Here is a 16,266-nt window from a genome sequence, read left to right on the forward strand (position 1 = left end):
CCCCATAACGCCAAGCACTGCTGGCACCCATACACCATGGGGCACCGTCATCATTTGCACATTATAACGAATGTAACCAGGATTAGTGCAGCAAATGTGGTTAAACAGCAGCGAGCACCATGGCACCAGCTGATGCCCGATGTCAGACATCTGGGCACCAAACCAGAGGCTTACAGGCTACAGTAGGCAGCGCTGGCATCGGGCATTCATTGAGAAAGATGTCTCTTCTGATCTGCAGACGGTGCAGTGTCTGGGGGAGGGGGGGCCATGTGTGTGTAGGAGCCGGGGCCCCCCCTTATTTGCATCATTAGAACAACACCGCCATAGATTAGCTGCTTGTGTTGCATGCAGAGCGCAATAATGAAGTAATAACAGTCACGGCGGGGGTGACAAACACAGCTCGGCTACGTCCTGCCGCAGCAGAAACGGCTCCTCTGATGTACAGAACAGAGCGAGGACAAGCAATGAAAGATCTCCGGGCGCAAAAGTTACAGTCGCTGAACTCCGAAAAACCTCCAGCTGCGACTCAATCACAGCAAAAAAGTCCTCGTCTATTATAACAATATAACGGCGCTGCGGAGTTTATAATAACCCGTATTAACCCAACCAAGCGAGGTCCTGGATGGGGAAAGGAAAGCGGATGTTTGATGTTTTATACGTCAGATACAATGTATCACTGAGCCGGGATATAGACACAAAGTAACCGGCGCTTAAAGGGCCAGTGACCAAGTTTTACACATGTAATCAAGTTATAAAAGGCCATAACATTACGGAGCTACAAGACTGGGGAGCTATGACCCTACTGAAGTGTTTCCCAACCAGTGTGCCTCCAGCTGTTGCAAAACTTCAACTCCAAGCCTTTGGCTGTCCGGGCATGCGGAGAGTTGTAGTTTTGCAGCAGCTGGAGGCACGTTTGGGAAACACTGTCCTACTGAATGATGTATCCATCAGCAGGAAGACTTGAATTGATGGTGTTCTAAGTAGAAGATAAAAGTGGTAGTGATTAAAGGATCATAAGATATGGGGGGATCTGGTAATCATAGGGTTTGAGGGATCCGATGATCATAGGGTTTGGGGTATCTGATGATCATAGGGTTTGGGGGATGCGATGATCATAGGGTTTGGAGGATCTGATGATCATAGGGTTTGGGGGATTCAATGATCATAGGGTTTGTAGGATCCGATGATCATAGGGTTTGGGGGATCTGATGATCATAGGGTTTGGGGGATCTGATGATCATAGGGTTTGGGGGATCTGATGATCATAGGGTTTGGGGGATCTTATGATCATAGGGTTTGGGGGATCCGATGATCATAGGGTTTGGGGGATCCGATGATCATAGGGTTTGGGGGATCCGATGATCATAGGGTTTGGGGGATCTGATGATCATAGGGTTTGGGGGATCTGATGATCATAGGGTTTGGGGGATCTGATGATCATAGGGTTTGGGGGATCTGATGATCATAGGGTTTGGGGGATCTGATGATCATAGGGTTTGGGGGATCTTATGATCATAGGGTTTGGGGGATCCGATGATCATAGGGTTTGGGGGATCTGATAATCATAGGGTTTGGGGGATCCGATGATCATAGGGTTTGGGGGATCTGATGATCATAGGGTTTGGGGGATCTGATGATCATAGGGTTTGGGGGATCCGATGATAATAGGGTTTGGGGGATCCGATGATCATAGGGTTTGGGGGATCTGATGATTATAGGATTTGGGGGATCCGATGATCATAGGGTTTCAGGGATTTGATGATCATAAGGTTTGGGGGAATCTGATGATCATAGAGTTTGGGGGAACCGATGATCATAGGGTTTGGGGGATCCGATGATCATATTGTTTGGGGGATCTGATGACTGCATGATATCGTGTCCGACTAAAGAGGAAAACCTTTGTCTGTTTCAGGCCCTCCACCCCCATATATGACCTCATAGAGAACAAGTACCAGCAGCTTTGGCTTGAGCAGCAGCGACAAGCAACGGAGGCCCTGCGCATGATGTCCAAAGAGAAGGTAGGTGGCAACTTGGAGTACCTGCGGTATGAGAACCAGCACCAGGGTGTGTGCCTACAGCAAGGTCCTTTAGGTAACATTATAAATCTGAAAACCTTTTACAAATATCTTACTCCTGTGTGGAGATATTACAGCTTTATGGTCCAGGCCCGAAGCCTGAGGCTGCACTACTAAGACAATGACTTCTAATGATTACATGTTTCTATTTTTTGTCCAGTCACCACCAGCATTAATATCTATATCTACCCATATTTGACAGGGGCAGATGTGCACGTATATATGTGGTGGTTTGGTTTAGTCTGCACTGCCAGCAAAACTACTCAGTGGTGCAGCCTCAGGCCCTAGGCCTACATACTCAAATGATCATATCTTGGCCTAGACGTAAGATATCGAGATGCGGTTTTCACATTTTTAAAATTCAATTAAAGGGTCCCTTCTATATTCAGGTGCGTTGAACACTGTTTTTAAGGATAATACATTTGAGTAGCCCAGTGGTTTTCAATCTGTGGTCTCCAGCTGTTGTGAAACTACAACTCCCATCATGCCCTGACTGCTCTAATGAGTGTGGATCTGCCAGGGCATGTTGGGAGTTGTAGTTCCACAGGTTGGAGACCACTGCAGAACGCTGTCAGCGATCCCTAACGGGGTCCGTCCAAAGCCAAGGTATCAAGTATGTGATGCTGAACATCCCCTTTAAGCACCCCCTCCTTCACTTTAAGTCCTATTACAAAATAACAGCGTTTGGGGCATTTTTTTATTTATTTTTTTACACCTAAAGTGGCATAATAAGCCTTAACCGGGATTAACGTGTGAGCGGTTAGGAGGGATAAAGACGTTTTATGCCAGTCCGAGGCGTCTGGTAATATTTAAATAGCCCTTAAGAGCGGCCAATGACTGGTTTATATGGTAATGGCAGGAATAAGAGCGCCATTAATGGGGTAATAAGCGATTTCTGTGGGAGTTTACGGCATCTGCATATGATGTTTTATGGTTTAAGTGCAGGACGGCGCGGCTTGTTTAATTAGCAGCAAGTTTACGGCGGACGTGTCAGGAGATTAGTTACAGCCGGAGGAGGACGGAGGATCATTCTTTAATATGACAAGAAGCTTGTTGTGTATGGAGTGGGGGAGGGGGGAGACCCTGTACTATAGTATAATAGGACCCCTCCTGAAAGATGGCGGCAACACCATCACCTGACACTGACCAACCTGGACAAAGGGGAAACAGAATGTACTGTATTATACCACAGAGCTGTACTCACTATTCTGCTGGTGAGGTCACTGTGTACATACATTACATTACTTATCCTGTACTGATCCTAAGTTATATCCTGTTTTATACTCCAGAGCTGTATTCACTATTCTGCTGGTGGGGTTACTTTTTACTGCTCTGGAGTATAATACAGGATATAACTCAGGATCAGTACAGGATAAGTAATGTAATGTATGTACACAGTGACCTCACCAGCAGAATAGTGAGTACAGCCCTGGAGTATAATACAGGATATAACTCAGGATCAGTACAGGATAAGTAATGTAATGTATGTACACAGTGACCTCACCAGCAGAATAGTGAGTACAGCTCTGGAGTATAATACAAGATATAACTCAGGATCAGTACAGGATAAGTAATGTAATGTATGTACACAGTGATCTCACCAGCAGAATAGTGAGTACAGCTCTGAAGTATAATACAGGATATACCTCAGGATCAGTACAGGATAAGTAATGTAATGTATGTACACAGTGATCTCACCAGCAGAATAGTGAGTACAGCTCTGAAGTATATACCTTTTATATATCCTCTGTATATTTTATATCTATATCCTCTTTATATCTTCCCCAGATCCAGTTACGGAAGGTTCAGGACACAAGGACCACACAGCTGAGGAGATACCAGCCGCCCGCAGACCCGGCTCCTCTCTGGAAGCTGCCCCAGTTTGAAAAGGTTTGTTCATTACTTCTGTATTTTCATGATCTCTGCTTGCTGTCATTGAATAGCAAAATTTATTTTAAAATCTACAGTAGTGTTTCCCAACCATTGTGCCTCCAGGTGTCAGGGCATGCTGGAAGTTGTAGTTTTGCAACAGCTGGGGGCACTCTGGTTGGACACTTATCTAAAGGGTGAAAACCTGCACCAACACATTGTAACAAACTCAGCAGCTGTGAGACCTATGTAGCCTGTGAATGTAAACTCTTATTCACCTTCATTTGAGGCAACAGATGTGATACATGAGAGAACCATATTCTGTGTATTTTCTTCTTTTTACGACCCCCAGACCCGCCTTTAACCCCTTAGTCTCTGTCGTCAGTAAGGATCATCGTCCGTCAGTAAAATCTCCTTGCTGTATCCGCCCGGATCAATCTGACAGACATTACACCTTCCTCACAGCTGCCCATAAACCCGAGCAGTCATGGATCCCGCGAGGGGAAGTGAAGGTTTTCCTGCTGCTTCCTGACATGGCTGACACTGACAGCCCCGGCCTGTCATGATAAAGGAGGCCTCCGCTGCCGGGAACCTTCTTCCACCTTGATCCGTTGCATTAACATATGTCAGTGATCAGTTATAAGCCCCTGAGATGTCGCCACCGCTGCGTCTTCTGCTCAGAACAGAGGCGGACAGCGCCGAACAGATTGAGGGCGTCGGAGGGGGGGCAGATGTCAGCGGCGGTGATCCTCACCCTGTACCTATACATCTATACATCACTATGAGGAGTGTCAGCGCCAGGCGGGCAGGAGCGGGCATCACTGCCAGGAGAGGACGCCGAGCTCCAGACCATAACACATTGTATCGGGAAAACTGCTGCAACTTTATCTGTTTTCAATATCTCACCTTATACAAGATCTCCACATGCTGTCAGTGAATGGAAACCATCTTCAATCAGGGTTTTTACTGCAAGATTATCCTAGTTTCCTTATAGTAAGCATAGGCTAAATACCTCTACAGACCTAGTACGTCTTAAAGGGGTACTCCAGTGAAAACCTTTTTTTTTTTTTTTTTCATATCAACTGGCTCCAGAAAGTTAAACAGATTTGTAAATGACTTCTATTGAAAAATCTTAATCCTTCCAGTACTTATCAGCAGCTGTGTGCTCCACAGGAAGTTGTTTAGTTCTTTCCAGTCTGTCCACAGTGCTCTCTGCTGACACCTCTGTCCATGTCAGGAACTGTCCAGAGCAGGATAGGTTTGCTATGGGGATTTTCTCCTACTCTGGACAGTTCCTGACATGGACAGAGGTGACAGCAGAGAGCACTGTGCTCAGACTGGAAAAAAATACATAACTTCCTGAGCAGCATACAGCAGCTGATAAGTACTGGAAGGATTAAGATTTTATAATAGAAGTAACTTACAAATCTGTATAACTTTCTGGAACCAATTCATCTGAAAAAAAAAATTGTTTTCCACCGGAGTACCCCTTTAACCCCTTAAGGACTCAGACAATTTAATTTTTACGTTTTCATTTTTTCCTCCTCGCCTTCTAAAAATCATAACTCTTTTATATTTTCATCCACAGACTAGTATGAGGGCTTGTTTTTTGCGCGACCAGTTGTCCTTTGTAATGACATCACTCATTATATCATAAAATGTATGGCGCAACCAAAAAAACACTATTTTTGTGGGGAAATTAAAACGAAAAACGCAATTTTGCTAATTTTGGAAGGTTTTGTTTTCACGCCGTACAATTTATGGTAAAAATGACGTGTGTTCTTTATTCTGAGGGTCAATACGATTAAAATGATACCCATTATTATATACTTTTATATTATTGTTGCGCTTAAAAAAAATCACAAACTTTTTAACCAAATTAGTACGTTTATAATCCCTTTATTTTGATGACCTCTAACTTTTTTATTTTTCCGTATAAGTGGCGGTATGGGGGCTAATTTTTTGCGCCATGATCTGTACTTTTTTTTGATACCACATTTGCATATAAAAAACTTTTAATACATTTTTTATAATTTTTTTTTAAATAAAATGTATTAAAAAAGTAGGAATTTTGGACTTTTTTAATTTTTTTTCGTTCACGCCGTTCACCGTACGGGATCATTAACATTTTATTTTAATAGTTCGGACATTTACGCACGCGGCGATACCAAATATGTCTATAAAAAATGGTTTTTACGCTTTTTGGGGGTAAAATAGGAAAAAACGGACGTTTTACTTTTTTATTGGGGGAGGGGATTTTTCACTTTTTTTTTTACTTTTACATTTTTTTACTTTTTTTTTTACACTTGAATAGTCCCCATAGGGGACTATTCATAGCAATACCATGATTGCTAATACTGATCTGTTCTATGTATAGGACATAGAACAGATCAGTATTATCGGTCATCTCCTGCTCTGGTCTGCTCGATCACAGACCAGAGCAGGAGACGCCGGGAGCCGCACGGAGGAAGGAGAGGGGACCTCCGTGCGGCGTTATGAATGATCGGATCCCCGCAGCAGCGCTGCGGGTGATCCGATCGTTCATTTAAATCGCGAACTGCCGCAGATGCGGGGATCTGTATTGATCCCGGCACCTGAGGGGTTAATGGCGGACGCCCGCGAGATCGCGGGCGTCGGCCATTGCAGGCGGGTCCCTGGCTGCGATCAGCAGCCGGGATCAGCCGCGCATGACACGGGCATCGCTCCGATGCCCGCGGTTATGCTTAGGACGTAAATGTACGTCCTGGTGCGTTAAGTACCACCTCACCAGGACGTACATTTACGTCCTGCGTCCTTAAGGGGTTAAAGCTGAGAGTTTGTTACAATTGCATCTAGTCTTTGCAGTATTCTGTGGACTCCAAACTAATACATTTTGCCTGCACTGATACATTGTAACAAACATGTTAGGACTCACTGACTCATTTATCTCACTAAACTGGTTGTATTTGAGCTGTGAGTAGTATTTGGATAGTATAGGGTGATCCCCATTCACCAACAGCAAGCAGAGGTGGAAATCCTCATACTATCCAAATTCGTCTCACAGCTGAGAGTTTGTTACAATTGTATCCAGTCTTGACATTCTTTTGTGGACTCCTAATTGATAAGTTTGTTACAATGTATCAGAACAATTAAAACATGTATCAGTTTGGAGTCCACAGAAGACTGGATACAATTGTAACAAAACATCAGCTGTGAGACAAATTTGGATAGTATGAGGTTTTTCACCTCTGCTTGCTGTTGGTGAATGGGGATCACTTGTTTTCAAATCAACTGGTGCCAGAAAGTTAAACATATTTGTAAATTACTTCCATTTAAAAATCCTAATCCTTCCAGTACTTATCAGCTGCTGTATGCTCCACAGGAAGTTGTTTAGTTCTTTCCAGTCTGACCACAGTGTCAGGAACTGTCCAGAGCAGGAGAGGTTTGCTATGGGGGATTTGCTTCTACTCTGGACAGTTCCTGACACGGACAGAGGTGTCAGCAGAGAGCACTGTGGTCAGACTGGAAAGAACTACACAACTTCCTGTGGAGCATATAGCAGCTGATAAGCACTGGAAGGATTAAGATTTTTAAATAGAAGTAATTTACAAATATGTCTAACTTTCTGGGACCAGTTGATTTGAAAGTATTTTTTTTCTACTGGAGATAAGTTTCCCTGTAGGTGGCGGAGAGGATGGCGCTGCCTCTGACGGAGCGTATGAAGACGCAGCGGAGTCTGCAGAAGACACGGTCCTGTCCATCTGCGTCCTATAGATCCCTGCAAGAATCTGCAATCCTATTGTGAAAATTCTTAAATATATTCAGACACGAGCAAACACCGCGGCAGTCGTGAGAATAGCGCGGGCACGTTACTCTGCGGGCTGTAACCCATGCCAACCGGGCACTAGCCTATGTTTTGCAATGTGGGTTAGTAGGGGGAAATAGCATGGCGCACTATGTGCCTACATGATACTCCGCCCCATCAGACTAGGGCAGTGGTCTCCAAATTTCAGACCTCCAGATGTTGCAAAACTCCAACTCCCAGCATGCCCGGACAGCCAACGGCTGTCCGGGCATGCTGGGAGTTGTAGTTTTGCAAAATCAGGAGGTTCACAGTTTAAAGACCACCAGACTAGAAAATGTATTTGTTTCTTATACAACTGCATTTACATAGGTCTGGGCTCCAAATATATGCCATAAGCCTCCACGGCGCCCCCTTCGGGTAATGACCACATGGATCACACAACTCTAAAGCCATAGAAGTAACGTTACTAATGAGAATCCTATTGCATTCATTTTAAACTGCCTTTGGAGCATTATCTCTGGATCTGTTCATCCTGAGCCTCCTGGTTCCCGAACCATATTAAAGATAGAGTGTTATAGCGGAGTGAAATCAGCGCAGGTGCAATACCAGACATAGCCATGTATAAAGGAGTACTCCGGTGAAAAACTATTTTTTTTTTTTTTTTTTTAAATCAACTGGCTCCAGAAAGTTTACAACAGATTTGTAAATGACTTCTATTTAAAAATCTTAACCCTTCCAGGACTTACCAGCTGTTGTATGCTACAGAGGAAGTTGTGTAGTTCTTTCCAGTCTGACCACAGTGCTCTCTGCTGACACCTCTGTCCATGTCAGGAACTGTCTAGAGCAGGCGAGGTTTGCTATGGGGATTTGCTTGTAGTTTGGACAGTTCCTGACATGGACAGAGGTGTCAGCAGAGAGCACTTTGGTCAGACTGGAAAGAACAACACAACTTCCTGTGGAACATACAGCAGCTGATAAGTACTGGAAGGATTAAGATCTATAAATAAAAGTAATATACAAATCTGTATAACTTTCTGGCATTAGTTTTTCACCGGTGTACCCCTTCAAAGAGGGGCGGCGTTATACTAGTCTTATATATCCTGCCATAAGGCAGCTGACAGCTCTCTCATCAGATCACTTCATGCATGCTAAACCAACCTGAGCACGCATGCAAGGATGAGAAGAGATAGCAGCCTGTCAGATGAGCAGTTTTCTTTAAAGGGGTACTCTGGTGGAAATTTTTTTTTTTTGTTTTATCAACTGGTGCCAGAAAGTTAAACAGATTTGTAAATTACTATAAACAATTTTTAATCCTTCCAGTACTTATTAGCTGCTGAATACTACAGAGGAAATTCTTTTCTTTTTGGAACACAGAGCTCTCTGCTGACATCACGAGCACAGTGCTCTCTGCTGACATCTCTGTCCATTTTAGGAACTGTCCAGAGCAGCACAGGTTTGCTATGGGGATTTTTTCCTACTCTGGACAGTTCTTAAAATGGACAGAGATGTCAGCAGAGAGCACTGTGCTCGTGATGTCAGCAGAGAGCTCTGTGTTCCAAAAAGAAAAGAATTTCCTCTGCAGCAGCAGCTAATAAGCACTGAAAGGATTAAGATTTTTTAATAGAAGTAATTTACAAATCTATAAGGATAAAAAAGGGGGATACCAAATGCCTCTAGCCTAATACCATAAAATGGTACATGAGGATGAAATTACAGAAAAAATAGAGTCGGACTGTGCTTCACTTTAAATGATGTACAAATTTAATATAAAATATTACAAATGAGACATAAAATAAATAATGCAAATCTAATACATAAATGCCTCCTACCACAGGGCCCTTGTGGGGAGGTATGATATTGAAATACAAAAAATATTATATTAAAAAAGGTATTTAAAAAATGGCATGTACATTGTATTCTACCGCTATTCCAATATTGTGCAAACCGACATAGTATACTTTTATAAGGTACACTCCGTTCTCATATAGTTTAGAACAGTTTGCAAAATGGTATAATTACCAACTCCTAAAGATGATTTTTGGCTGGACGTCCTTGAGATAGGTGTTGTAGAGGCTGTGTCCAGCGCTAGTATGCGCTTACGGTGACGGGCCCGGATGCCACAGGCCAAGGAGAAGTCACCGGTCACGGAATGATTCCGGAGATGGATGCAGGCTCGGAGACAGATGTCGTGGAGGCTGTGTCCAGCGCTAGTATGCGCTTACGGTGACGGGCCCGGATGCCACAGGCCGAGGAGAAGTCACCGGTCACGGAATGATTCCGGAGATGGATGCAGGCTCGGAGACAGATGTCGTGGAGGCTGTGTCCAGCGCTAGTATGCGCTTACGGTGACGGGCCCGGATGCCACAGGCCGAGGAGAAGTCACCGGTCACGGAGTGGCTCCGGGGATGGAAGTACACTCGGAGATAGATGGATCTTACTCCGGAAACGAAGGAAAGCCTCGTGGAGGATCTCTCGCCGTCTGGTGGAATGGCGGATGGGATGCAGCCAGGTGTGGAAACAGCAGATGACAAAGTTGTATCGGAGGTGAGTGATAGCGGTTTGTGGATTGCGGTGGTCATGCGGTAAATATTTCTTTCTCTAGACGCGTTTCAGGGTACTTTATATATGACCCTTTCCTCAGTAGAGATTTTTTAATATTTTTTGTATTTCAATATCATACCTCCCCACAAGGGCCCTGTGGTAGGAGGCATTTATGTATTAGATTTGCATTATTTATTTTATGTCTCATTTGTAATATTTTATATTAAATTTGTACATCATTTAAAGTGAAGCACAGACCGACTCTATTTTTTCTGTAATTTCATCATCATGTACCATTTTATGGTATTAGTCTAGAGGCATTTGGTACCCCCCCTTTTTTATCCTTATATATTATTTTATACTGGTATTTTTTTGGTGTAAATACTTTCCATTTAGCCTCGACTAATTTATATTGTGAGCTGCACATACCCCAATTTCTTTTTAATTTACAAATCTGTTTAACTTTCTGGCACCAGTTGATTTTAAAAAAAAAAGTTTTCCACCGGTGTACCCCTTTAACCTGTTGCAAAGCTACGATCCCCATCTTGCCCTGACTGTCAACGACATGTTGGAAGCTGTAGCTTTGCAACAGATTGGAGCAATGGTTTTCAAACTGTGGACCTCCAGCTGTCGCAAAACTACAACTCCCAGCATGCTCGGACAGCCGTTCGCTGTCCGGGCATGCTGGGAGTTGTAGTTTTGCAACAGCTGGAGGTCCACAGTTTGAAAACCACTGTATTGGAGACCACTGGAGAAGATTTTACACAGCGGTAGGTGTTGCAGCGCAGCTTCTCATTGAGGAGATCCGCCTTGAGCAATGCTTCATGGGAAAAACAATATATGCAAATGAGGTCTCCTCTAGAAGAAAGCAACCCATCTCTCTAGCGCCACCTACAGGTAACGTTACGCAGGAAGAGAGGTGGGATTATTCAGACTACTGTATATCAGTGTTTCCCATCCAGGGTTCCTCAAGGTGTTCATAGCATGCCCGGACAGCCAATGGTTGGAGGCACACCGATTGGGAAACACTGCCCTAATGCGTATGGAGGTCTGTCCGGGCATGCTGGGAGTTTTAGTTTTGCAACAGCTGGAGGCACGTGGACCTCCATACACATTAGGGTAGTGTTTCTCAGCCAGGGTACCTTCAGTTGTTGCAAAACTACAATTCCCAGCATGCCAGACAGACTTCCGTACACATTAGGGCAGTGTTTCCCAACCTGTCAGGGCATGATGGGAGTTGTAGTTTTGCCACCCCTGCTTGGGTAACACTACTGTCTATGAAGGAAGCTCAGGATGAGCAGGGAATATAGTGAAACCTCAGAATATAAATACTCAGACTGACGTGAGATATAAGACGTGATCAGTAAGAAGTGGCGCAGCAGCGGGAAAGACAATATAGAGAGCCGCCTAATAATAATAAATGATAAAGCGGAGCCCAGTATAGGCGCCCGCCGATGGCAGACTTGTCACCGCAGCCGCTGACACATTCCCCCGTCTCCCGTCTTTCTCCAGATACTTCTGAACCCATCAAGGCACCAGGCGCGGGAAGCAGAGGAGGATGATGAGACTCCTCACCCGAGCCCCCAGCGCACGCCTCCAATTAAATCAAAATTGTTTGTTTTTAATGGTCCTTTTACACTGACAAGTGGGCGATCATTCCGGCAGCACGAGCTGTCAGGGAGCCGAGGAGAATCCACCGCTGATAATGCCCATTGCTTCCAATTAGGAGCAGAACTGCTCCAAGTGCACATCCTATTCCCCAGCTCCCCCCAAGGCCCCGGCGTCTCTGCACTTTATTTTATTTTAGTTTTTTTTTTTTCTTTTACTTTTTTTTTTTATATATATTTTTTTGTTCCCTTCTTCTTCTTCTTCACTGCAAATTACTGACACAAAACAGCGGCGTATTGATGGCGAGTGTGCGCGGTCCGAGGCTGTCGGCTTTAATGAGGTGACGGAAGTTTTTCTGCCTTTTGCTAAGTTCTTTCGTGTTTGACAGCTGCTCGATGTTGACCTCATAAAACATTTAGTAATTCTCATTATTCGCTGTCAGGCATCACAGTGACGGCTTCACCAAGTCATTTGCATCTAAATGTGCGACTACGGGGGGGGGGTAAGGGGCGCCGGGCGCAGGATGGTCCGCGGTGGGTGGGTGCGCCCGGCCTGTAAACTTGTGTATTCTTCTCCTGCTCAGTATGTCTTCCTCTCCTGGATCAGTGGACATTACACAGTACAACCTGTTCAATATTCTTGGTGCAGTTGTCAGTATTATATTTAAAGTACGTTCCCACCTGGCGTATTTTGCTGCATGTTTTCTTTCTCATTGAAGTCAATGGATAGGAAAATACGCAGCAAAATACGCCAGGTGGGAACGTACCCTTACACTGCACAGTACCACTTCTCTTGTGTCTGTTCTTATCCTGTATGTATGGTCATTGCACAGTACAACTTCTCTTGTATCTCTTTTATCCTGCCTGTATGGACATTGCTCAGTAACACTTCTCTTGTATCTTCCCTTATCCTGTATAGATGGACATTGTACAGCACTGCTTCTCTTATTCTATATTCTGGTTGTAATCCTCAGTACCACTTCTCTTATTCTGTATGTATTATGATTACACAGTACCACTTCTCTTATTCTGGATGTATTATGATTTCACAGCACCACTTCTCTTATTCTGTATGCATTATGATTACACAGTACCACTTCTCTTATTCTGTATGTATTATGATTACACAGTACCACTTCTCTTATTCTGTATGTATTATGATTACACAGTACCACTTCTCTTATTCTGGATGTATTATGATTACACAGTACCACTTCTCTTATTCTGTATGTATTATGATTACACAGTACCACTTCTCTTATTCTGGATGTATTATGATTTCACAGCACCACTTCGCTTATTCTGTATGTATTATGATTACACAGTACTACTTCTCTTATTCTGTATGTATTATGATTACACAGTACCACTTCTCTTATTCTGTATGCATTATGATTACACAGTACCACTTCTCTTATTCTGTATGCATTATGATTACACAGTACCACTTCTCTTATTCTGTATGTATTATGATTACACAGTACCACTTCTCTTATTCTGTATGCATTATGATTACACAGTACCACTTCTCTTATTCTGTATGTATTATGATTACACAGTACCACTTCTCTTATTCTGTATGCATTATGATTACACAGTACCACTTCTCTTATTCTGTATGTATTATGATTACACAGTACCACTTCTCTTATTCTGTATGTATTATGATTACACAGTACCACTTCTCTTATTCTGGATGTATTATGATTTCACAGTACCACTTCGCTTATTCTGGATGTATTATGATTTCACAGTACCACTTCTCTTATTCTGTATGCATTATGATTACACAGTACCACTTCTCTTATTCTGTATGTATTATGATTACACAGTACCACTTCTCTTATTCTGTATACATTATGATTTCACAGTACCACTTCGCTTATTCTGGATGTATTATGATTACACAGTACCACTTCTCTTATTCTGGATGTATTATGATTTCACAGTACCACTTCGCTTATTCTGGATGTATTATGATTACACAGTACCACTTCTCTTATTCTGTATCCTTGGGTATAATCTTCAGTTCTTGCTCTTATTCTGTATTTATTATGATTACACAGTACCACTTTTCTTATTCTGGATGTATTATGATTACACAGTACCACTTCTCTTATTCTGGATGTATTATGATTACACAGTACCACTTTACTTGTATCTTATCCTGCCTTAATGACATTGCACAGTATCACTTGTCTTGTACTATATTCTGGGTGCAATTCTTAGTACCTGCTCTTACATTAGAAGTGGTACTGTGCAATCATAATACATACAGAACAAGAGCAGATACTAAAAATTACACCCCAGGATGCAGAATAAGAGAAGTGGTACTGTGTAATCATAATACATACTAAATACTGAATATTACACCCCAGGATACAGAATAAGAGAAGTGGTACTGTGTAATCATAATACATACTAAATACTGAAGATTACACCCCAGGATACAGAATAAGAGAAGTGGTACTGTGTAATCATAATACATACTAAATACTGAAGATTACACCCCAGGATACAGAATAAGAGAAGTGGTACTGTGTAATCATAATACATACTAAATACTGAAGATTACATCCCAGGATACAGAATAAGAGAAGTTGTACTGTGTAATCATAATACATACTAAATACTGAAGATTACACCCCAGGATACAATGGTACTGAGCAGCATCAACTAGAGGTAATACTGTGCAATCATATCCATACATGAAGAATACATTGATGTACTTAGATTTACATCCATGATACAGAACAAGAGAAGTAATACTGTGCAATTTCCATGCAGTCACAATAAGAACTGATAGAAAAGAAGTGATACTGTGCAATCATAATACATACAGAATATCTGTTTATATCCTGTATGTATGGACATTACACAGTACCACTTCTCTTATTCTGTATGTATTATGATTACACAGTACCACTTCTCTTGTATCTGTTATTTTCCTGACTGTATGGACATTACACAGTATTACTTCTCTTGTTCTGTATCTTGGGGTATGTGAATTCATTCTTCATGTATGGATATGATTGCACAGTATTACCTCTAGTTGATGCTGCTCAGTACCATTGTGTCCTGGGGTGTAATCTTCAGTACTTGCTCTTATTCTGTATGTATTATGATTACACAGTACCACTTCTCTTATTCTGTATGTATTATGATTACACAGTACCACTTCTCTTATTCTGTATACATTATGATTACACAGTACCACTTCTCTTATTCTGTATGTATTATGATTACACAGTACCACTTCTCTTATTCTGTATTTATTATGATTACACAGTACCACTTCTCTTATTCTGTATGTATTATGATTACACAGTACCACCTCTTGTTGATGCTGCACAGTACCACTTCTTGTTGATGCTACACAGTACCACTTTGTGTTGATGCTGCACAGTACCACTTCTTGTTGATGCTACACAGTACCACTTCTTGTTGATGCTACACAGTACCACTTTGTGTTGATGCTGCACAGTACCACTTCTTGTTGATGCTACACAGTACCACTTCTTGTTGATGCTACACAGTACCACTTCTTGTTGATGCTGCACAGTACTACTTCTCTTATTCTGTATGTATTATGATTACACAATACCACTTCTTGTTGATGCTGCACAGTACCACTTCTTGTTGATGCTGCATAGTACCACTTCTTGTTGATGCTGTACAGTACCACTTCTTGTTGATGCTGCACAGTACCACTTCTTAGTCTATATCCTGGGGTGTAATCCTCCCAGCCTCCATATCTCCCAATGACTTCTTAAAGGGACAGGACATAAAATGACTCCGTGTGATGATTGTTTTTGTTCTCTCAGGTTGGTCCTCACCTTGACACCTTTCCCAGCGAGAAGGCGCGACAAAGAGCGTTCAGTGCCCACCGGTCGGACGGTATAGCGCGGCAGGGTCTCCACGGACAGGGCATCTATAACATCAGCTGAAGATCATAACTTCCATCATCCATGCGCGGCAAAATAAAGACATGAGGTCACCGCTTCAGTGCTTGTGGATTTATTTCAATTAATAAAGAAACTCTGGCCCTCCAGGTCTTACAAAACTACAATTCCCAGCATGCCCGGACAGCCAACGGCTGTCCGGGCATGCTGTGAAATGTAGTTTTGCAACAGCTGGAGGTCCACAGTTTGGAGACCACTGATGTACAGGATTTGTTCAGGACTGAAAAACAGCGCCATACCTGTTCACAGGCTGTTTGTGGTATTGCAGCTCCTTCTCTTCAATAGAGCTGAGCTGCAAATACCAGACAAAACCCCAAACATGGCCGCTAGCTGACTGCATTTGGGCCATTAAAGTCTATTGGCCCAGACTGCATCAGCCATTGGCTGACCGGGCATGCTGGGAGTTTTAGTTTTGCAACATCTGGAGG

The 16,266-nt window shown here is 42.8% G+C and overlaps 1 protein-coding gene across 1 annotated transcript; it reads left to right on the forward strand.

The window, feature by feature from the left end:
- Positions 1-1,871: 1,871 nt before the first annotated feature.
- On the forward strand, positions 1,872-15,881 carry LOC130324899 (cilia- and flagella-associated protein 77-like; the record flags this gene model as incomplete). The annotated part of the gene is made up of 3 exons (XM_056553281.1): positions 1,872-2,018; positions 3,864-3,965; positions 15,701-15,881. Coding segments are annotated over 3 exons (372 nt in total), but the record flags the coding sequence as incomplete, so codon positions are not given.
- Between the last annotated feature and the right edge of the window lie 385 nt (positions 15,882-16,266).

Source organism: Hyla sarda, unplaced genomic scaffold, assembly GCF_029499605.1.
Source record: "Hyla sarda isolate aHylSar1 unplaced genomic scaffold, aHylSar1.hap1 scaffold_2679, whole genome shotgun sequence".
Lineage (NCBI taxonomy): Eukaryota > Metazoa > Chordata > Amphibia > Anura > Hylidae > Hyla > Hyla sarda.